The sequence below is a fragment of the Haliotis asinina genome, chromosome 10 (assembly GCF_037392515.1).
Source record: "Haliotis asinina isolate JCU_RB_2024 chromosome 10, JCU_Hal_asi_v2, whole genome shotgun sequence".
Taxonomy (NCBI): domain Eukaryota; kingdom Metazoa; phylum Mollusca; class Gastropoda; order Lepetellida; family Haliotidae; genus Haliotis; species Haliotis asinina.
This window is the reverse complement of record NC_090289.1, coordinates 48417272-48441094: the sequence shown is the minus strand read 5'-3', so window position 1 is coordinate 48441094 and position 23823 is coordinate 48417272. Positions and strand designations below refer to the sequence as shown.

Sequence of the window (23823 nt, the reverse complement as noted above, 5' to 3'; positions counted from 1 at the left end):
AAAGAATGTGGTTCGTTTAGCAAGCAAAATATTGCTTTGATTAACACTTCACTAGTACTATACAATATTACAGAATACACAAAACCGGATACACAAAAACGACAAATTATAGCATTGTGATTAGGGGTATATGGGGTTATCGGAGTCCCATTTTATCCACCGAGACAAGTCCTACACGCCCTAGTGGGGCATGGATTCGGGGAGGGGGTAACGGAGGAGATGACCAAGACACACGTACTCCATACGCTATCATGGTCTTCCTTACTGCTTGAAGATCGACCTTTTCTCATTGTGGTCTATGATGACTTCGGTGATCGGAAAAAAACTTATTCACTGTGAAAACCAGAAAATAGGTGAATCCGTCCACGATTTTATCATAAAACACAAAGCTTGATTTTTAATTTTTTAACAGGAAAGTAATTAACTTGTCAAAAACCTTCTCACAAATGTTCAGTGTTTCTACAAAGAGCTAGTCAGACACAACAAACCATAATTCTATTTTTCATGTTTACTTATATGATAGATGTATTTGATGTAATGATATGTATGCATATGTTATTATATGATAGTTCATATGGATGACGACACATGCTTCATTTATATTTTGTATTATATGCTGTATGGGTGAGGTACTGTAAAGCTTGTTCACCAGTCCCAATCAGAGTTACAAAACACACAAAAATACAACAGCATGGAGATGTGTGGAGAAAATAGAGACAAATGGAGAACAGCAATGTCATAACTGAACAGAAATCATTCCCTCTATTGGTGAAGGCCGTGTGGGATTAGTTAAACAAAGAAATCTAGTCGACCATGCCTCCAAATCCTCTTACTCCTTAACCAAACGACTTGCTTGGGCTGTCTAAAATTGAATTGAAATTTTTGTAAATTCGATGTTTCGGGTATTACGTAAGGAGGTAATCAGGTGTCAACTCTATGGCGTTCGACGCTCCGGACATGAAGGAAAACCAAATACGTTATAAAGTACAGTAATGTGGTCACTATGAGCGAGGCAGACAGTCTGATGAGCACAGCTCATTACGGAAATCTCTTGTCTTTGGAGCTGCTCGTTGAGACGCTGAAGCCTTCTGTCAAGTTCTTCTTTATTCTTTATTGTGGCCACTGTCTCACAATATGCAGTTTACATTGCTCACAGACCCTCGATTCACGATGACGCCAACTTTCTCGACTACTGTTCGTGCGACGACTATCATTCAGGAATTGGCTCCACAGCTCATTCTTTCACCGAAGTCTTTGTGTATGTGTTTTAGCTCGTTAATTAGCGTAGAGACGAGTCTTCTGCTATTCTCGGGCGTTCTCGGGCACAAGTTCTCCAAGGTAGTCGACGCTCCGGGTGTCATTAGAACAGTGTTGAGCACTGTCATACTCCACTGCTTTTCGACAGTCCTGTTGTGTATTTGATAAAACAATCGACAATCCGGGTGTGAACCAAAAGAGGATACCACCATTCTCATCGGTGGATGGAATGGGATGAAGAAAACCCGCATACTCTTCATCACATTGCTACACCGTATTTACCACAACGAATGTTTAAATATCACTTTATGTAAATAGAGCATCAAAACAAGCTGAAACCATGTATTATATTAACATGGTACTAACTATAGTCGATTCACTGACTGGATGCAGGCTTTTTCCCACGTGGCGGGGTAAAACTTAATGATCTATTCTCCCGCGCAAGGCCACGTGAACCAATCAGAAATGGACATTCTTAAATGGGGTAGGAGAAATGTGCCCTGTACGTTCTTATGAACCTTGATCTTTCAGGTACATTTCATCAGTTGTGTACAAATAATGGTCTAGAATACTGTTTCAAACACTTTAATACGTATTGATGCAGGGGCTCCATATATACACCTGGAAATTAATCAAGCAACACCCCAATTTTTTCTATTGGAGCAACTTTGAAGTGTTCTGACAATCAAAATATGCCGGGTTGATATAGTTTGACACTTTTTTATTCAACAGACGATCTCTGACAAACAACTTAAAGGGAAAAAGTATCAAGACTTTGCTTTATTGCAACGAAATCCAAATTCTTAAAACTGTCTTAAATTCATGAAAAAATGGACACAATTTACTATTCATCCACAGACGTTGTTGTCAGGTGTATTAACACAAATGTCACATGGAAAGAAAGAACAGTCATCTGAGAGTCTGCACACCGACTTTCATCAATATCTAGTGTGTCCTCCCTGCGCACGCACCACCGATTCCAGACGCCTCCTCATTCCTTGGATGAGTCTCCGGTTCTGATTCTGGGGGATCCTGTTCCACTCCTCATGCAGGGCAGCCGTCAATTCGTTGAGATTATGGACTGGTGGGTCTCTCTGCCTCACACGACGGCCAATAAAGTCCCACAAATGTTCAATGGGGTTGAGGTCAGGGCTCATGGCAGGCCATGGAATTCTGTCAATTGCATTTTGCCGCAAAAAATCATTTACAGCATGCGCCCTGTGAGGTCTAGCATTGTCGTCCATAAATATGGGTCTCGTTGCCAGAGGATGGTTCTCAAAATGAGGTACCACAGCCCTGTCAAGAACCTCCTGTTGGTAACGAACACCGTTAAGGTTGCCACGGATGGTAATGATATCCAACTTGGAAATGCACCCCCATACCATAACGGAACCTCCCCCAAAGGCCACAGTGTCCTGGATGTTCCGTGGAGCCATTGCTGTGTTCCTCTGCCTCCAGACCCGAGTACGACCGTCCACCATGTGCAGCAAGAACCGGCTCTCATCTGAGAAATGGACCTTCCTCCAAGAGGCAATGTTCCAGTGCAAACGGTCATTACACCAGGCCAGTCGGGCTGCCTTATGGGGTGGAGACAGTCTGGGTCGCTTGATTGGCCTCCTTGCCCGGTATCCTGCAGCTTTCAGACGATTCCGAACAGTCCTGTTCGAGATGGGTCTCCCTGGAAGCCACTCCTGTCTCAACCGAGAGCTCGAGTCGAAGGACCTGCGCCGTACAAGTCTCAGTAAAGCTCTGTCCTCCCGGACTGTGGTCTTCCTGGGTCTTCCTGGTCTAGGCAGGTCTTTAACTTCATTAGTGGCCCGGTATTTTTTCAAAAGTTTTGAAATTATGGAATGATGTCGTCCGATTTGAGTCCCGATTTGTCTTAGAGACATACCAGCATTCCTCATGCCGATTATTTGCCAACGAGTGGCCTCTGATAATTTCCTACGTGCCATGACATTGAAATGAATGAAAAACCGAATGCAATCGACAACCTGCGCTTGTAAACACCCCAGGGAAAAAGTGCATTTTTCGAAAGTTGAGGTTAAAGCAATGCACGTGCGCTGTGCAAGCTTCACGCGCGTCATATCAACCCATGAAAAGCTCATGCTGTATGTCAATACATCAAAATTGAATAATCAATCATCAAAATTACTTCGTTAAACTTTGTTAAGTTTTTATGTGTCTTTGAATTTGGTGTTGCTTAATTAATTTCCATATGTATATGTTCTTGTTTACGTCCCGCTCGTCAAACGTCAGAATAAATTTACAGGTATCAAAGCAGACTCACTCGCTGGGCCACTTGCAATAAAAAACCCAAACAAATCAAAAACAGGTAAATCAGTTAATTTAAACAAATAGATGGAATACTAAAAACCACCTAAATATTAGTATGCACGCCCCATTTAAAAAGATAGAGCGCTAAAGTGGCAAGATTCAAACTCAAAACTATTCAATCGTATTTTACTCGATAAATCAAAATGGTCTCAATGTCATAATGTGGGTAGTTACAGAATCAAATCAAAATATTTTACATGTTTATGTACGATTTATTTAGCAAAGCCAGAAAAATCCCCGACAAACACGGCCGCTTCTCCTCAATACGTGGGTTTGTGAGAGTGAGGGTACTCCCTGCAAGGCTCACTCCCATTAGTTAACAAGGCGTCCTCCCATTTTATGTATTTTATACTCGATAGGTACGGAAAATTAATTAGGCGATGTGGGTATGTCATGACTGGTTGGTTGAATAATACATAAAAATACTCTTATGATTATGTATAACATCACATTTTAATAAAAAGATGCATGCGTTGAGCTTGTTAGATGTTTTAAGATTAATAGAAGAGGTAGAGAAGGACACCCCCACGTGGGAACTTGGGAGCAGAGAGACGCCACGGTTCAGTGGTTACAGCTGTAGGGCCTCCTGTGCTCTCTGCTCAATATATTAAGGGTGGTGATGTAGATGAAGGTTACGCAGGAAAAGTAGGTGATGTGGGTATACTACGTCAACAGGTAGCTGTGCAGTCAACCAGATAGTTTGTTGTTTTAACCTGTCTGACAATTGTTACGTCTGAAAAGGGAGACAATAACAAGCTGAAGTAGTATAGGGAATGGGGGTTCTGGCTCACTTTCAAGAAATGTCTCTACAAAGCCTTATTTACTAAATAAGGCTTTGGTTGGGTCATTAGCTCTTGCTACTATTACCCCTACTACAAAAAAGTTGGCGGTAATTACTGTGCCTTGGTTGGAGGTAACACTGTGCCGTACGGTACGATCAATAATTCTTCTCTTACAAATCCCCTACCCGGCCCATCCCTCAAGTAGTATAAGTTGGGTTCGTCGGCTTTCATATCCACTTTATCTATGTTGTAAGTTTTGACTGACCATATAGGATCGGTGGCTCGCTTACGGCTATCGCCCTCGTGTTCCCCCGGCTGGTATAGATACCTCACTAGGGCCCTATCTGGTATTTGTTTCTCCTTCCCACGCAATGGAGCGGCCGACTCTGCAACTATTGATTTTAGTTTGATAGCGTCTGCCGGTTTCTTACCGGTGAGACGGGTGACTTCATGGTTGATTGCCGACACCACTTTGGGTAACCTCGTGACCCATTCAGTCGATCGTTTTCCAGGGGTGGCCATCTCCCTAGCATACTGATAGCCGAACAAGCGCTCAGCCAAAGTCCTATTAAATCTCTCAACTATGGCTTGGCTGCGATGGGCTCCGGCCGTGCCACGCCTGACCTTTGTATCGTGTTTGGCTAGCAGTTGTGACACGGCACCCATGAACTCCCGTCCGGGGTCAACTTGCAGCTCTGTTGGCCACGTCAGTGGGCTGCGTTTGTATATGCGTTCAAATCCTCTGGCTACCTGGGCCGAATCTTTCGTGGTCAAGGGTTCGGCTTCCTTGTAACGACTGGCTACATCCACTACGGTTAAGGCATACTTGTACCTCTTGTCGTGGGGTAGGAACAGTAGGTCTGCCTGGTGAATGCTATTAGGTATGTTAATACCGAACCTCCTTCTAGGCACGTAGCGTGGTGCCGGTAAATAGATCTGCCACAGGGCTTGTTTTTCAAGCCACGCTTTGGCTTCCTCCGGGGGTACTCGCGCTAGTTTAGCTAGCTTATCTACTGCGCTAGCTCCTTTCCAGTACCCACGCGGGCTGTAGTAAATAGCCTCAAATTTTTTCATGTCCATACGCGTATGTGTTTATACCATCAATAGCTATCCAACGTTTCGTGTCCATAGGCGATAGGGACGTCTTGTTTATAGTCAGTCCGTATATCTTATGCCCATCACTTCTAAGTGTGTTCATTTTATGTCTAAAGGTACGGGTCTTGAACAGGGCTTCCTTGAATCTGGCGTGTTTGATGTGTTGTTTCACCACATACTTCTTAACCCCCTTAGCCTTCCGGATCTCACTATTGTCGGCTTTCAGTATGGAGTACATCTTAGGTCTCAAACCTATGTACTCGGCTATGGGCGTGCCAGCACACTCGTCCTTCATCTTACCTAAGACCTTTTTATTTACCGTGCTGTGTAGGGTATGGGTCTTAGGGTAGTCGCTGGTGTCGTATAAATCGAGGTGTTTTTTCATGTCCTCGTACACGTCCTCGGTTCGAATCTCCATCAGCAGGGAATCCGTGTCAGTGTACAGCACTTCACACCTGTCGCCGTACTGTTTCTTGAGCTCGTTGTAGTAAAAGTCGTACATCAGGTGTTTGGATAAATCGAGGATGCTCATCCCCACGTAAACAGGCCGGTTGAATTTTATGTGGCTTTTCTTCATGTGTATGGCAACCAGGTTGTCTGTAAATATTTTATTACGGTTGAATGCCGGACTGGCTATCAATTTCCTGAGCTTGTCTTCCTCACTAGATCTAACCAGCTTCACGGTTACGCGTTTCCTCAGGTTTTCCATAGTCTTACCAAACACCGAGTTATTCATGAGCTTGTAGAGATTTTTCTCAAAATCACTGGTGGCTTTTTTTCGTAGGTCTGTGTTCATTCTGATGTAGGGCTCCATCCATGGGCTCTGGTCGAACATGAGCACCCTGTGTATTTTGGTCAGCCTCATACCCAACGACAGGTACAGCTGTAGGTTGCGATAGTGAACGATGTACTTGGTCTTATTCATTAAGTTAGGCACGAGTTTTTCAACGTCTGTCACACGCCCACCTGACAAGTTATGTTGGTACTCAGACATCCAGTCTGGGTTAACCCTCATACGTTCGGGGGCCAGGGGGTAGCTGTTGTGCGATGTGTGTAATTCCTTGGGATACTCTAAGTCAACTTCGAGGATATACCCTTTGTTCGAATCTGGTGCGACCTCCATAACATCAACGTGGGGTAACCATTCGAATCCCCCTGTAGGTAGATACTGGCTCATGGCCCAGCCGTACAGGTTGTTTGCGTCGAGGTATAGAATGTGATTGGTTGGTTTGTTAGGATCGTAACCTTTCACGTATTGATTATTTGCTTTCGCGTATCGTTTGGATGCCATGGAAATCCCACCTCGCAAGCCTTTCTCAATGAATAGGTGCATGTCGTAATCTGTGAGCAATTCCAAATTAACTCCGGTCTTTTTAAGCAAGGCGTCCCACGACAGACCTGGGCTGGTGTAATACCATGCGGGGTCGAGTTTATACTGCTTTAAACAGGTCCGCCTGAACGTTTCAAACACGTCGGCTAACAGCAGTACATCTGTCCTCAAGTACAGGTCGTGATAATCACCCAGGTTCTTACAACCCAGTTTATTCCATACGTTAGTCGCGTGCGAGTAATCATCTCGTGAGACGGACGCCTCATTCAGCTTGCTATAAAAGCAGTCAATAGGGGGTAGTCTGGTCTCGGTGAACTTTGCCCAACTATCCATGTACTCATAGGGGTACACACCCTTCCTCATAAGCAGGGGTCTAGTCTCGGCGTCTGTGTATCGATCGGTGATAGGGAAGGTATTGTTGGCCTTGACCAGACTGTCGAGTGACGACAGGAGGAACTGAAACGAGTCAATGAACCTAAGTCCGTTTAAGCTGAAGGAGATGTATCTCTCCATGTTGTTGGGGATGCACGTTATATTACCATCGATTTTCGCGATGGCTTGCATGATCAAGTGTGAGTCGTACCCTCTCAAGTTGTGAAAGACAACGGGGATGTTTATTGTCTTAGGGTTGATTTTAAGCTTGAGGTTGCACGCGTTGTGAGCGGCGCCTCTATACTTACCAGTTATGTGACAGTGATCTCTCACCGAATCACCGTTAAGTGGTGAGTCGCACACGTGACAGTTAGTGCTACTAGCGTGAGCTAACCTGTCGGCTCGGGTCATACGCATGGGAGCGATTCTATACAATGCATTCCTAATAATTTTTTCTTCCTCCTGCAAACACTTTAGAAACCTTTCAGCCGCGTCAGGCCCCCTATACACTACCGGAGCTTTCGTTTCCCCGTCACAACGGACGACAATGTATCCAAACGAACAGGCTTTATGCTCTTGTGTCTTGTGGGTGAAGCTACCCCCACTAGGGGAATCCCCACCCACAACTAAGGCTTCGAAGTCGGCGTATATAATATAAGGTACAGACATTTGGTTCTTGTGGTTACTGAATTTTAGGATATTTTCACCTTCCTTAGGCATGTCGACTCGTATGGCCGTCTGCCCCACACCTTGACAATCATCCCGGTGGGATTCTAATAAATCAGCTCGACTGAAACCGTGTAGGCATCGTTCACAGAAGTGGGTCTTTACTCTGTGTGCCGATTGGTCGTGCAACAACCGGCTGAGATGTTTTATCCATGTGTAGTGATACTTTTCACCTCGCTGGATCATGAATATATTGATAACTTGACGATCCTTCACCGGGCTGACCCTGTGTACTATTGTTGTGTTACCTTCGTGCCCAAAGACATTTATAGCCAGATTATTCTGTTTTTCTACTTTAGTGATCTGGGATATGGGGGTGGGTTCATCTATACCATCCCAATTAAGCCCATCATCTTGGGGATAGCTAGAAAGCCTATCTGAATTCTTGCCAGCTGGAAATAAGGCTGACCTGATAGCTAACCTCAGGCAATCGTTTCCTCTATTCTTAACGTTTACTATAGCATGTTTGTTCCTATAGTAGGGAGGCAAGGCTAGGTATGACCCGCCTCTGAACGGCACGTAGTTAGCTATGTCTAGATAGACATTATCGATTTTATCTACAGCCCACCCGGACCCCAAGTGTGTGTAGCGTTCTAGGTATTCTCGTATCTGCTGAAAACTGGTATCGATTGATGCGTCAATGGTCTCTGCATGTGTGACGACCTCTTGTTTACCTCGGAAGTAAGGCTGAACATACTCAGTGGTACTCCCAACCTGCTTATCGAGCGACATTTTCACTGTGATCTGAAACTTGATACTTCCTAGGTTATTTAGTTCCTGGTTGACCTTATCAGCTATCAGAGGCTTGATATCTGTAATGTCTATGTTTCTATCAACACGCATGCGCCAACCTCTCAAATAGTTGCCTACGGCGTGCTCAGTGCGCACGAACTGTAGGTCAATAGCTCTATTCTGTCGTAATAATTCTAAAAGCTGTGGTTTCCTCATACGGGAATACCCACCTAAACCCAAATCGTGTGCCTCGGTTTTCAGTTGTTTTACAGTGGGAGGTTTTGCTACGGGGGCATGTGATAACAATGCGGTTAACCCGGCTCTCCCCAGGTTTGAATAACCCGTGTGTCCAAGCTGTTTTGCTTGAGCTTTTAATTGTTTTACCGTAGGAGGGGCTTCTAAACCTAGTAATCTCAACAATGCTGACTTCCGCATTCTAGAATACCCGATAACACCTCTCTGTTTTGCGACCCTCTTGAGCTCGCTTACAGTAGACATCGTGTTTACACCTAAGAGAACTAATGTCTAATTGGTTCACAGTAAGGGGAGGTAACTCTTAAGTGGCTATCTTGAGCAGTCGCCTACGTTCTTTTATGTAGCCTTTTTTATTCTCGTAGATGAGTTGATGTCTGACTACGTTCGCTCCGTGAGCTTTACATAGACAGTAGTGTCCTTTAACCCCGATACCACACACAGAACACGTGTAGTTAGGACTTCCCATATGGAAACAACAGAACCCCTGATTCCTGCATTTCCTACCACAGGCCTCGGTCTTCCCCATAAGTATGTATTCGCATCGGTATGGAGCGGGTCTCATGTTTACTTATATAGGTGTTTTAGTTTAATTGCTTCGCAACCAACGCAGTAGCTGCTATACCCAACACTATGAAGCCCAGTTCACGATTCATTTGTCCCTTGGATGGTGTGTAGTACTGAGCGAGTGTGGGTTTATTGAGCGGTTCCAATTGTTTACCAGTTAGTAGATAGTATTCTTTCATTGCTTCATCGACATCGTAGAATGTTTTAATGGCATGGTTTTCACGCTTGAGCTGTTCATTAATAAAATCGATCCTCTGGAGGCGTTTTTTAACGTACTCGTCCTGTGCCTTTTGTAAGTTCTCAGTAGCGAGATCGTGCCGCTTCCTTTCTTCCTGTATTTCAGCCGCGTGATCATCTCGTAGTTTCGAGAAGAGGAAATTACTCCCGGAAAATGCCAGGGCATTCACTAACGCCCCACCGACCATCATAGCTATCGTGGCCATCCCTATATTTATTTCATTATATTATCAGGTATGATCCCTTGTTTTACTAGGATGTCTTTTGTGGCCATCGCCATACCAAGGTTCATTATGAGCATACCCATATCCTGCAGGTTGAAATCTAGCTTGATAGTTGGTTGTTTAAGCACCATTTTAGTCAACCGAGCGTACCCTACGGCTAGACTGGCGACCACTGTGGCGTGGTATGCGTCGTTGACGAACGTTTTCCCCTCAGACATTATGTATATATAAAAATATTTTAAATTATAACATGATATGCGGGTCTACCATGGGGGATACCCCCACACCCCCACTGTTGTTGGTGGGTGGTGGCTCACTGAGGGAGGGTACCCCCACGTATAACCACGAGATAGCCAAGGCAGCAGTTACACCTACAGCCAACAACAGTCGGGTTGGGTTGGTCACTTTATGTTGGTTACACCACCGTTTTTTACCGGCAGCTACTCTCTTAGGATTCTTCTGTCTGGTTACTGTTGAAGTGGTCTCCACCGTCACTGGTTCCTGTGAACTCACTGTTGGGGGTATCACCTCGGGACTCACTGGGGTTTCCTGTGCAGCATCCATCTATACTATTATTATTATTCTTTCTCTCAAATTGACAATGTTTTGCCGTGATAATCGCCGCCGTCACTGGAGCCAACAACATACCATATTTGTGGTACAGCCCGCAGCTGATAGAGCTCACGGCGTGTTCGATAAAAGGGTCTTTCTCGAGGTCCTCCCACAGGTAAAGTCGGCGCTCTGGTGGAATGGGAAGGAAGTGTGATACAATACCGGTGTATATCTGGGTCATAGCCGATCCTATTGTCTTTGTCATTTCTGCTCCGAGCCGGGACTCGTATCTAGCGTACAGCTTATCGATTTCTTCGGCTGACATTTTGTTAATTTTATCTGGAGTGTAGTCTCCAAAGTAATGTTTGGCTTTGCCACCAACAGCCAACGCCACCAGTTTCTCTCGCTTTGGGGAATCCCCAGTGGGGGAACCCTCCAACGACAATTGTTCGAGCAATTCCTCACACTCCATCTTATAATATAACAAGTAAGATTTAGTTTTAACTATATAATACCCGATACAGGCAAAACACAGAGAAATGAATGTTAAGTTGCACACGACAAATACTTCAAATATCATAGCTTTGCTTAGCTTTGCTTAGCTTTGCTTAGCTTTAGCTTAGCTTTGCTTAGCTTTAGTATACTATATATGCTACTGGTTGGTCGGTTTTTAGAACGAGCTTAGCGTGTTTAGTTTCAGCGAGCTGTTTCTTCACCCGTTCCCGTTCTAATTTACTCATCACATCGTTCTCTCTCAAACACTCCTCGAACGAATCCCTGTCCTTGCAGTGAAATAAGGCCACCCATCGCGTCTGCTCCCTGAGGTCTTTCAACACCGAGTTGAACTTCTGCGTTAGCACCCAGACGCTGTGATTTGCATGCCGGCCGGAGAAGGCCAGGTACGATAGCATGTCTCTCTTTTTTGTTATCTCACGATTAGCGCTGCAGTCGTCCAGTATAAACAGCGTCGGTTCCCCTTTAAATTTCTCGTGAAGAGCTTTCAACCAGTCCTGCAGGCATGTTCCAGGGTCGATTTTGTGTACGTCCGGGTCCGTCATCACCCAAGGTCGCGCGTACGTTTTATTCATGCTCAGAGTAGGGCACATGATAACGATGTTATCGAACACATCCTTGTAGTAACCCTCCAACATATCCAACACGAAAACGGTCTTACCACAGCCAGTCTGCCCGCACACTATGGCGCAGTGTGGGTCAGTGGGTAACCCCAGGGGGTCTCCCCCATCAGTAGATGGCTTGCACGAATCTCCCATTGTCTATATTAAGTTGCGCGTCCATAATAACGTACAGATATAATTTCAACTTACCAGCGGTTTGAGCCTTCTTATTAACCTGGATGGTTATCCCTTCGCTGCCGTTATCTATACGACGCCCGCTACCGTGCAGTTTATCATCATCCGTGGATCGCATGTCCAACCATAGGGCGTACTTGGTGGTCAGGTATTCACCGATCTGCACGGAGCCGAGGTCCAGGTCCTTTGTTATGTAATCCCCCACTGGTAGCTTTTTTATCTCATCCCACTGCTGGTGTGGCCTCATACCATGACTGAACAGCTGGTTGGGCACGCCCTCGATGGTCACTTCCACCTTTTCAATCTCGGGGTTGAAAAACTTTTCGCTGTCCCTCCGGAATGGCTCGTAATCCTCCACGGGGACGACCAGGATACCTTTCATCGATCGCGCCGGCACGTTCAGGTTGATATTCCACACAGTGTCGCTCTTATCTCGCACGACTGATCTATGTCTCAGTACGCGATCGTACAGAATGGCCATCTTCCCAGAGTACTGGTTTCGAACCTGCCTGGCCAGCTCCGGGCTAGTGACCATGTCGAACTCAAGAGAGATGTTGTCTATGGCATAACTGGCCTCATCACCGTTCGGCGTACGCACTACTTTGCTATAGTCGTTAAACGTGAGCTCGTATTCGAGCCTATCACCCAGCGCGGCCTGGTAAAACGGCGCGTGTCCCGTGAGCAACTCGAAGTCGAGCGGCACGCAGAATCGATTCCCGTATGCTAGAGCGATGGCCTTTTCACCGTCCGATAGCTTGTCTTGCTGGTCTGTCGTGAAGACGTATCCTATGCGCGCCCGGGTTGATTTGCTGATACCCTGGTACACATCATTGACTCGTTCTCCCTCGCTTTTCCAGAGATCCTTGTAGCAGTGAAACACGTCGCTGTCGTCGATACTCAGCACCTCGTTACCGCTTATCTTGACGGTCGTTTTCTTGATGATAGCTCGACCCACGTTCCGCACTAGCTCGCGTTTGTCGTTGTCGGAGGTCAACGTGATATTGAACGCCAGTCGAACAGTGCCTGGTACAATGAGGTCATTCTCACCAAGGTTTGGAAATCTAACCAGCAGAGTTTGATTCTGGTCTATCTTGCTGGGATTGTTGGTGATGGTCACCGACTGTCGCACGGCTCTGGCACCTAATGGCTCTCTCAATCTTCTGAAAGGATCTAATTTTCTGCCGTACATTGTTATATATAAATAAAATATATTTAAATACTAATGGATGAAGACATACCTATGGATGAGATACCGGGCGCTAGTGCCCAGACATTCGATGATGAGCAGGAGACCTCATTTACTAGTTCACCATTGAACCAAGAACTCTTGGCAACAACGGTAGATGATTATTATGAAAGTTTAAGAAGTGATAAAAACTACGTTGATCCACAGGGCCGATACCTTGATAATTTTTTTATTGATACAAAGGGTGTTCTACGTCTTAAGTCTAACCCAGGGGTTGACCTCGTTAACAAGCGCAATAAAAAACCACTAGCCTTGTCAACTCTAGCCAGACGCCATGGTGTCGAATTTATCCGTGAACATCTAAACATGCATGATTACGTTGGCACAATACCTAAGGCCGTTGTTGAAGATCTGCAAGCTACCAGATCCCACCTCACCACTAGAGATGAAATGACACCACAGCGTGCTACAGAAGCCTCAGACAGCATAGAAAAACTGTTGAGCACCTACTGGGACAAACCGTTACCGGGGTTTGACTTTCCGGCAAGGGAACTGCGCGGCTTAGACGAAGCCGTGAAACGCGTGCGTGGAGAACTCGTGAACAACATGGGGAAACTGAACGAAATCGACGAGCACATCGCTAGGGAAAAAACCAAACTCAACGAAACTGAAAACGATGATATGAAGCGCCGTATCAATGAACGACTACGCGATTTAGAAGACGAGAGACGTACACGATTGGAATCCGCTTCCTCGAATCGTGAACAGCTTCGATCCCAGATCAGTCGTATTCGGGAAACAATCGATAGAATACTGAATGAGGATACAACTTTAGCCAACAGGATTCGGATATTGTTCCGGGAGCAAGGGATCACCATCGTCAGCATTCTAACTGCATTGGGTTTCATCATATCAACCCTGGTGGTGTCACTGACGGGGGGAACCCCTGTGGGGCCTGCCGGCGGAGGGGGAACTCCCACAGGCGGTGGTGTTAAAGACTGGATTAAAAAACTAGGGGAAGGCCTAGCTAAACTGGCTGGTAAAGCCGCCGAAGCCCTTCCCGGCATCCTGGGTAGCATCGTCTCGTGGTTGTTGGGCGCTCTGTCTAAAACTGCCATGTGGCTCAGTCAAAACCTGTGGGCAGCCATCGTCGCTGTGGCGGGTCTGGTGTACGTAGCGGCTAAGAAATCTTTAACCAAATAAGTCCCAAAGCTACCCCACCAACCACTAGGGCTGTTTTATTATCAATATGCTGCTGATAGGGGGGTACCCCCACATACACATGAGGGTGTGTGGGGGACACATGAACTTTAGGCCCCGGGGGTGGCGCCACTATACCCTTTTCACGTGGTTGGGTGTGTGGGATATGGTGGGCGTTAATATCGGGGTTGATACCCAACTTTTGGCCCGCCGTGGCTATGACTATTTTGTTGTTATAATTCACCTCTTTTTTTATTCTCAGTTGCATATCACTCGGAGCCATGTACAACCCCACGCCGAACACGTAATTGACTTTCGATCTGGCGTTTTCTAACATTTTTTGGTAGCGGCCGATGGCCCCCGGGAGATCAACTGGAGAATTAATAGTATCATCAACGTTGGCAACGAACTGTTTCTGAGTGTCGAAAGCAGCTCCCTTACCTATGATGTTGAAACGCGTTTGCGCCTGCGCACCCAACAGCGCCCACACGTACGTTCGAATCGAGTCGTTCAAGCGTATTGTACCAGCACGAGTGAATTCTTTCGATGTTTTTGAGATCATTTTAGTCCAGGCTGTGGCTGCATCAGGATTGGTTTGCTTTATACAGCTGACATGGATCTTTTCATTCGTTGTGGGGCCTGTAAATGTATGACGGTTTGGGTTGTATGAACCATCTTTAGAACCGGCCTGATATGTTCCGGACCTGTAGAAGTACACGAGAACTATACCGAGACCATGGTTCACACCAGGAAGGCGAAAGTCTTTATTCGTTGGAATCTCAAACTCCCCACAAATACGTTCATAAGCGCGTCTATCATAGGGGTTATTCGTCATACTCCACGCTTTATCTTGGGGGAGAGGAGCACTTATTTCCTTCAATATTCGTCTCGTTTGATAATAAATATGAAACAAAATAACCGCCTTACTCAGTTCGTCTATACCGTAGTCTGGTGTCACACCCGACCCTGTCGTCGCACACCACACAGCAAAGTTTAGTTGGTTCTGCCAAAACTGCATTGGGTTTTGATTCCAGTTTACCACCGCCTGCGCGTTATTAACGGACACGATATATTTTTCAAAGATATTAATAAAGGTTGTTTTAAACCCCGTACCATCTGCATTCACCACGATTTTCAAGTGTGCTAAATCCATATTATAATATATAAATTATATATTATAATATGTACATAACACTTCCAGGAATAACGAGCGGTGAGGCCGTTCAGCTGACGCACGCGATCGATAACACGTCAGGCCAACTCGAAGTCGCACTCTGCGATATCACCTACCTACCGCAATGGACTAACATTAATATCAGCAACAATAAGCTGTTCGTCAGTGGAACTCGCAGGCAGATAACTGACGGCTACTACAGCGTGTGCTCTCTAAACGACGAGGTCTTCAAACCCCTGGGAGCAGAACTCAAGATGAACGACTCAAACGGCACAGTGGTGTTAATCAACAACGGAAGAACCTCCTTGAGGCTAGGCCGACCATTAGCGAGGATACTTGGTATGTCTCCTGACGAGATAAAACCAACAACAACCGTCACAGGCACGAAGTTACCCGACCTAGTACCGTACCGAGAGCTGTACATTCATCTCGGTCAGGTGAGCACAACGTATAACATTCAAGGAGGTCACCCTTCCACTATACTGAGAGCAGTGCCGGTGAAAACTGAGAAATTCAACGACGGTAGAACTGAGTCGTTTTCACCACGGCAGTATAAGAGATTAACCCAGGGCAACATACCTGAGCTGACAATATCGGTGTTAGATATAAATCATAATCCTGTAAATATAGGATACCTCAGCTTAACGCTTCACGTAACATGACCAGCGCACAAGGGCCCGGAGTGAAAAAATGCGTCAATATCGGGATCTCCGACCTCGGAGACACGCGCGGTTTCGACGCTCCCGGAGTAGATGGTAAATCGTACGCCTTGCAACTGAAAAACAACATTTACAAACGCGTTGAAATCCCCTCCGGTGGAGCCCTAAGTGATATAGTAGATACCACAAGAGCAACAGTAAACACTAAGTACACCCTTGTCAACACCGGTGATAATAATTGGGTAATATACCCATCGTTCGGGGGTAAACTGTTCGACTTAGACGATGTTGAGAGCACTACCGTCGTCAAAAACAAACCATATATGCTCGTCTTCACCGAAGATGACAAGTGGGTGTTGTTACCCGATAAAGACGACTGGTTGATCAATATTAGACTCATCTCCCCTTACGTGTTCACAGATAACAAAGACAACCACCTAAACAAAGTCGTGAACAATGGAACCCTGCTCGTGGCTTACGTCCCAACTCAAAGACGTAGCGTAGTCGTCAGCCCAGCCAACACTGCGGTAGCCCACATGCTATCGAGTAAACCGACCATACAAAACGTGAAATTGCAGTTGGTGTCTGAATTCAAAGGCGTGACCAAGGTACTAGATAATATAACGATAAACGGAACACTGATCATCAAAGTCTACCTAGGGGAACCATCGGGGAATAATATCGAGATCGTGAAGGGGATCAAACTCGGGTGGGGTAAACAACATCAGTTTCAAATTTGTAATGTTTACGTGCGGGGGGGTGTCGACCCCAAGACCAGTCTACAGGGGGTCAACGTGATCGTGGAAAACAAGATATCACTAATCAATATCTTCCTGCCTGACAACATACACTTCATGGGTATGAAGTTAACCCCTGAATTATTATCAGAAAACGAGTTGGAAATTATATCATAATAGTATAATAATGACTAGTCATCATCCCAACACTACGCTTAACGACCTAGGAGACACGGAGGGATTCGATCAGCCTGGTGAGGAAGATGAATTATACATCCTACACTTCAAAGACAACGTGTACAGACGGGTGTCGTTATCAGATTTAAAAGAACCCAAATGGTTGATCAACTTAACAATCGCCTCACCTTATATCACAACAACAGAGGGGTGGAGGTTTATCTCTAAGATTAGGAATAACGGTATCTGGCCCGGGGATTTCATTACGGGGAATGAAGCAACAGCCTCGGTATATTTTTATGAAGGAAAAATTGGATTAATTTCTGGAATAGAAAGTAAATTAACATTTAACAGTAGGTATTTACACGAAAGGCAGCTTGAGATATTCTCCCCCTACACAATCATCATAGAAGTCCTCTTTACGTATTTTGACCAGGAAAACTCCTCGAAAGGACGTCAATTTTTACCCGGGGTGGTAGTACACTGGTATACCGAACACTTAGATCAATATTGCCGTATTGTTATACAACGGGATACCCCCACGGGTCCTATAAACCGCTTAATAAGCCTCCCTGGGGTTTTTATTACAACAGAAAAGTCTATTGGCTTAACACCTATTATCATTGATAATAATCTATTAATTATAGGCTTCAAATACATTGATAGACTATTAACTGAAACCCAATTAAAATATTTTTCAAAATATATATTATAGGATGGGTCTGTACCCAGTCGTAGAGGAAGTAGCGAAGACGCTGGAAACCGTAGATGGGTTCCGCTTGAGGCAGTTATGTGATGTGAAACGCCAACTAGAACAAGACCGTGACACGCGGAAAGCACTATGTAAAAAATATAATAGAGCTTTCAATATCGTAGACGGGGCTGACACTACCCTTATGGCAACCAGCATGGGACTAGGGGCTGCAGGTGTTGGGTTGTTAACCACCATCGTGGCTGCACCTATAGTGCTAGGTTTTGAAATAACAGCTGGGGTGGCAGGGTTGGCAGGATTGGCGCTTAAGTTGATATCACGCAGACTGTATCGTAAGGCATTGAAACACGACGAGATCAGGGTTCTGGCCGAAGCAAAGCTCAACACAGTGAGTGAGCGTATTTCCACGGCACTCTCTGACAGTAAGATCTCAGAAGAGGAGTTTCGTTCAATCCTCTCTGAACTCACAAAATATAACGGAATGAAACAAGATATTCGGTCCAAGTCTCGTAAGTCTGCTATCAGCGAGGACGAGAAAAAAAAGTACATAGCACAGGGAATACAAAAAGCCCAGCAAGCCTTTATTACGAACACCAAAGAGATCATAGGCGGTTCACGTTAAACTGTTTCATCGAGGTAAACGTGACATAGGCCGGGTAGGGGATTTGTAAGAGAAGAATTATTGATCGTACCGTACGGCACAGTGTTACCTCCTACCAAGGCACAGTAATTACCGCCAACTTTTTTATAGTAGGGGTAATAGTAGCAAGAGCTAATGGCCCAACCAAAGCCTTATTTAGTAAATAAGGCTTTGTAGAGACATTTCTTGAAAGTGAGCCAGAACCCCCATTCCCTATACTACTAGCTGATGTTAACACATGTGATCTAACGATAGTTTTGCGTTCTTTACCATGTTTTGGAAGGGATGGCTGGGGTGTATCATTTATTCTTTCATTCATTCACATATGTACTTCTTTCTTTTATTATTTCTTTCATTCATTCACATATACTTCTTGATCTTCATTCATTCATTCGTTCGTTCGTTCGTTCGTTCGTTCATTCCTTCCTTCCTTCCTTCCTTCATTCATTGTAAGATTTCGACTGATACAGTAAACTGGCTGAAGTACTGTTAAACGCAGCCTAAGTTGCGATGGAGACGAATCAGGTCACTGTGTGCATTGGAGCATGAGGAGGCGCATACTAATTAGTACAAATGGTAAAGAAAACAAGCGAGTGACCTACCCCTGTTGTAGATAATTTCTGGTCTGAGAAATAGGAGAATACCCCATAAAACCTCGGACGAAGAAAAGCCGGGACGGGCAAACGGGAATTACAAAAAATGGAGACCACACTATTAAAAGGAAACATGCTAAACTGGGTAGGTACACTTAAAACTATTAGGTAGGTACATTTGGTGAATGTCAGCGGAATTGGCAAGACATATTTCAATACAGTTTAAAGATCTCACAACACCGTTTATTAATGTGTCCCCGCATAGTCACTGGAGTTTGGTTACTCTTGATTGGGGCTTTCACAAATAACTTCAACTTCATAGATATAGGTTGAATTTTGGTATATTTATAGAATACCTAAATTCAAAAGAATCTCAAGGCTTAGTATTCTAAGTGTATTGTATATGTTGCTGGAAGTAAAGGGTTTCAACAGCCCATGCTTGCCATAAAAGGCGACTATGCTTGTCGTAACAGGCGACTAACGGGATCGGGTGGTCAGGCTCGCTGACTTGGTTGACACATGTCATCAGTTCCCAATTGTGCAGGTAGATGCTCATGCTGTTGATCACTGGATTGTCTGATCCAAACTCGATTATCTACAAACCGCCGCCATATTGCTGGGATATTACTGAGGGCAACATAAAACTACACTCACGAAATTAAACTGAATTGTCATTAGAATTTCAACTATTTTTAAACCATATGTTTGCAAAATAAAGAAAACAAGCAAACGAAAATATTTTCGTCCACGAGAGAGATTAGTCGAATTAAGACCGGAGTGACTTCATTTTTTTTTTCGTGATAATTATAAACACACTTTCATTCATATATTTACAACCTCCAAGACAATAAAAAAGAACTATGAAAATTTACGTGGAAATCCAGATTCTTGTACTTGTTACAAATTAGCAGAATTAAGTCAAAATGAGTTGGATTTTGTGCCATGATACATATAAATATATCCTCATTCATTTACAAAATCCAAAACACAGGAAAAGATGTATTTTGAGTAAAAGTGATTATTCTGGCATATTTTTAAAAATCTTCCTGAATTCGCAAAATTAAGTCACAATCAGTTGAAGTTTGTGTCATGATACTCACAATGGCACTTTCATTCATTTACATCATCCAAAACATTAGAAAAGATGTATTTGGAGTGAAAAGGAAAGATTTTCGCTCATAAGCCCAATGTTTTTCGCCCATGGGCGAGATGTTTTTGAAAATCGGTCTCAATTAGCAGAAATAAGTCATAATGAGTTGGATTTTGTGCCATGATACTCATATATATATATATCCTCATTCATTTACAACCTCCAAACCACAGGTAAAGATGTATTTTGAGTGAAGGCAAATATTCTCGCCCATGGGCCAAAATGTCTTTCTCCCATGGGCGAGAGTTTTCATAATTGCTCTCATTTAGAGGAATTAAGTCAAAATGAGTTGAAATTTCTGTCATGGTACTCATAAATGTACTTTCATTCATTTACATCCTCCAAATACTGGAAAAGATGTGTTTGGGGTAAAAGGAAATATTTTCGCCCATGGGCCAAAATGTTTTTCGCCCATGGGTGAGATTTTGTTAAATAGCTCTAAATTAACGGAATTAATTCAAAATGAGTTGAATTTTGTGACATGATACTTATGAACATACTTTCATCCATTCACAACCTCCAAAACATGGGAAAAGGTGTATTTTGAGTAAAAGTAAATATTCTCACCCATGGGCCAAATGGTTTTCGCCCATGGGCGAGGCGTTTTGAAAAATCACTTTAAATTAGCCGAATTAAGTCAAAATAAGCTTAATTTCGTGTCAAGACACTAGCAAATACACGTTTATTTATTGCAAAACTGCACAGCCTGGAAAAAAAACATGTAGTTTCAATGAAATTAATTATTCTCGTCTATGGGCCAATATGTTTTTCACCCATGGGCGAGATTTTTTAAAATCGCTGTTAGTTAGCAGAGTCAGGTCACAACAAGCTGAAATTTGTATCATGATACTTATTAACATTTTTTCATTCTTTTACAACCTCCAAAACATTTATTCTGGATGAAATGAAACACTTTCGCCCATGGGCCTGCCCATGGGCCTACCCATTGGCCACTGTTCGCCCATGGGCGTGCCCATGGGCGAGCGAGTTTAAATTTTGAGTTTTCGAAAAAAAATTTTTTCATTTTTTCATCCTTAGCACACATACATAACAGCTGCCTGTTTAATTTTGCGAAATCGCTTGTGCGAGAGTGGCCACAGTGCTGAGACTTTCTGGACTTTTGTGAGTCCAGAATTAAATTGTGACGTGTTAATTTATTTTTCTACATAGTCCCCTTCCAAGTTCACACACTTTTGCCAGCGATGCTGCAAGGCCCGAATCCCGGTCAGGAAGAAATCTTCTTCAGCTACCCTAAAAAAATCAGTCACAGCGGAAATGACGTCATCATTACTTGCAAAATGGCGACCGTCGAGTTCCTTTTTCAGTTTGGGGAACAGGTGGAAGTCAGAAGGAGCCAAATCAGGTGAATAAGGAGGATGGTCAATGAGTTCAAAGCCACAATCGCGGATTGTTGACATGGCCACCACCGATTTGTGAACAGGCGCATTGTCTTGGTGGAAGAAGACACCTTTAGCGATCATCACTCGTCGTTTGGCTTTGATTGCTTCTCGCAACTGGTTCAGTAGATCAGCTTGGTATCTGACGTTGATAGTTTGACCTTTTTCAAGATAATCAATGAGCAGAATATCCCTAGAATCCCAAAAGACTGATGCCATCACCTTTCCTGCTGAAGGAACAGACTTGGCTTTCTTCGGAGCTGGTGAATCAGGATGCTTCCACTGTCCTGACTGTAGTTTTGTTTCTGGTTGAAATTGATGTATCCAGGTCTCATCCATGGTTAGAAATCGTGCCACAAAAATCATCGAGATCTGCTTCAAAACGACGCAAATTGTCAAGGGACGTCTGGAACCTGACACGTTTCTGTTCTGCTGTCAAGAGCTTTGGCGCCCATCTTGCAGAAACTTTCGTCATTCCCAATTCGTTGGTGATAATATGCTCAACCCTCTCATGAGAGATGCCCACTACACTAGCAATATGTCGAGTAGTCAATCGTCGATCATCCATCAACATATCGAGCACTCGCGTGATGTTTTCTGGAGTGGTTGCTGTTGAAGGTCTTCCTGAGCGTGGGTCATCATCAAGGCTTCGTCTGCCACGCTTAAATTCTGCAGCCCACTTCTTTACTGTGGAAAATGAAGGAGCATCATCCCCTAGAGTGGAGACCATGTCAGCATGTATCTGTGTTGGGGACATCCCTTTCTTTTGCAAGTACTTGATGACTGCCCTGTATTCAGTTTTGTCCATTTCTGATGATTTCAGAGGGTAGGTTTACCAAAAGAGCTGTAGTTCAGATAAAACTATTAGTACGTTTGTAGTTCTTGTGTCTATGATTCACTAAACGATTGTCCTCATCGGTGGCAAACACCTGTCTCTACCTGGTGGGGAAAAACCACTCAGGGTGAGAACTTTTCAGCCAACCCTCGTATGTTATCGAATGTGCCATGACTTCCCTAATTACATAATGCATGAGTGAATATCAGCAATGTGTGTTGTATTCACAATCAATGTCTAGCTTGATTTGAATTGACTCCTATTTGCATCTTTACCCTCACCCTTAACATATACCTCATCAACAGACGTGGCTACACCCACGACAACGTCAACCACGACGACAACTTCAACCACGACAACAACTCCAACCACGGCGACAACTCCAACTTCAACCCCGACCACAAGTGCGCCATTGACTTTCAGCGCGGATGCAAGAACATGTGTCAAAGAGAGCCTGACTCCTCTGGTCATAAGAATAAGGAGACCGTCCTCGGATACGCTTGCAATGAATGCGTCAGTAACCTACGCAGACGTGGATGCAAATTCTACCAGTGACTACGTCGACAGTGTCACAACGCTCGCCTTTCTAGACGGAAAGAGAAATGCTTACCTTGAAGTGCCCATCACTGACGATCTGGTAAGAACAGTTAAGCCCCACTTTATTGATTTTGAAACTTATGAATAGACCAAGTGACGACAGTGGTGGTGGATGCGTTTTGGCCATTCCTACTCGCAGCTGACTGCGATTTTTGCCCATAGTCTTATTGCAGATATTAAAGTAACGTTACCAGAAGGGAACAGATACAGATCTATAATGTGTACATTATTGTGGGTTGGGGAAAGGACAAGTTTATATAACCTGTCACCTGAGGACAATAGCCATTATTTTCACTTTGATTTCAGTGACACACTTTGTTTTCACGTTTGACATGTTTGGTGTAGGCATTGTACTCATTGTACTCAAATTAGTCATATTTTTATCATGAAGTTTAGATAAAATTGTTTTGAAAGGTATTTGGTAAAGGTAATTGAATATGGAAATAAGAAGGTCACTGAACTTTAAAGAGTGTTTCAAGGACATCATTTCCATTGTTTTTTGTTTTGTTTTTTTTAAAAATGTTACTGCAAAATGAGGACTGTCCTACTAGATGTCAAAGAGAAAAGGGTGATGAATAAATCAAACCTTAACAAGGTGGCAGTTTGTAAGAGAGGCATCAGGGGAATTACCCAATTACCCCAAAACAGGAGTGAGCAAGCAGTAAGAGGAGGGAATGTTGCTGAATGATATATAATAACATTACCACCCATACAATTCATTACTAAATAAAGGTATTCTGGTCACTGTCATTTAAACAACACTTTTATCATACAATAGTTGAAAGTGTTTACCAATCAGGCATTAGTACGCAATTCTTCAGTGAGTCATTGCTTCAAATATTAAAGGCTTGCTAATGGATGGAACATTATGATAATTCAAATTCACTTGTTCACAGTATCCACTATGCAGATTAGGCAGCACTATGGAGTGATTCCCAAATGCGTGGTTCAGTCTGATAATGCCTGTCACCACCATCATTTGGCAAAGGTTTT

The 23823-nt window shown here is 44.0% G+C and overlaps 1 protein-coding gene across 1 annotated transcript in view; it reads left to right on the top strand.

The window, feature by feature from the left end:
• Positions 1 to 23823, top strand: part of LOC137299036 (EGF-like domain-containing protein 2) — a 50190-nt gene that overhangs the window by 14008 nt on the left and 12359 nt on the right. The window contains exon 5 of the mRNA XM_067831510.1: positions 22539 to 22870. Within this exon, the coding sequence (XP_067687611.1) occupies positions 22539 to 22870 (332 nt within the window). The remainder of the gene's footprint in view (positions 1 to 22538; positions 22871 to 23823) is intronic.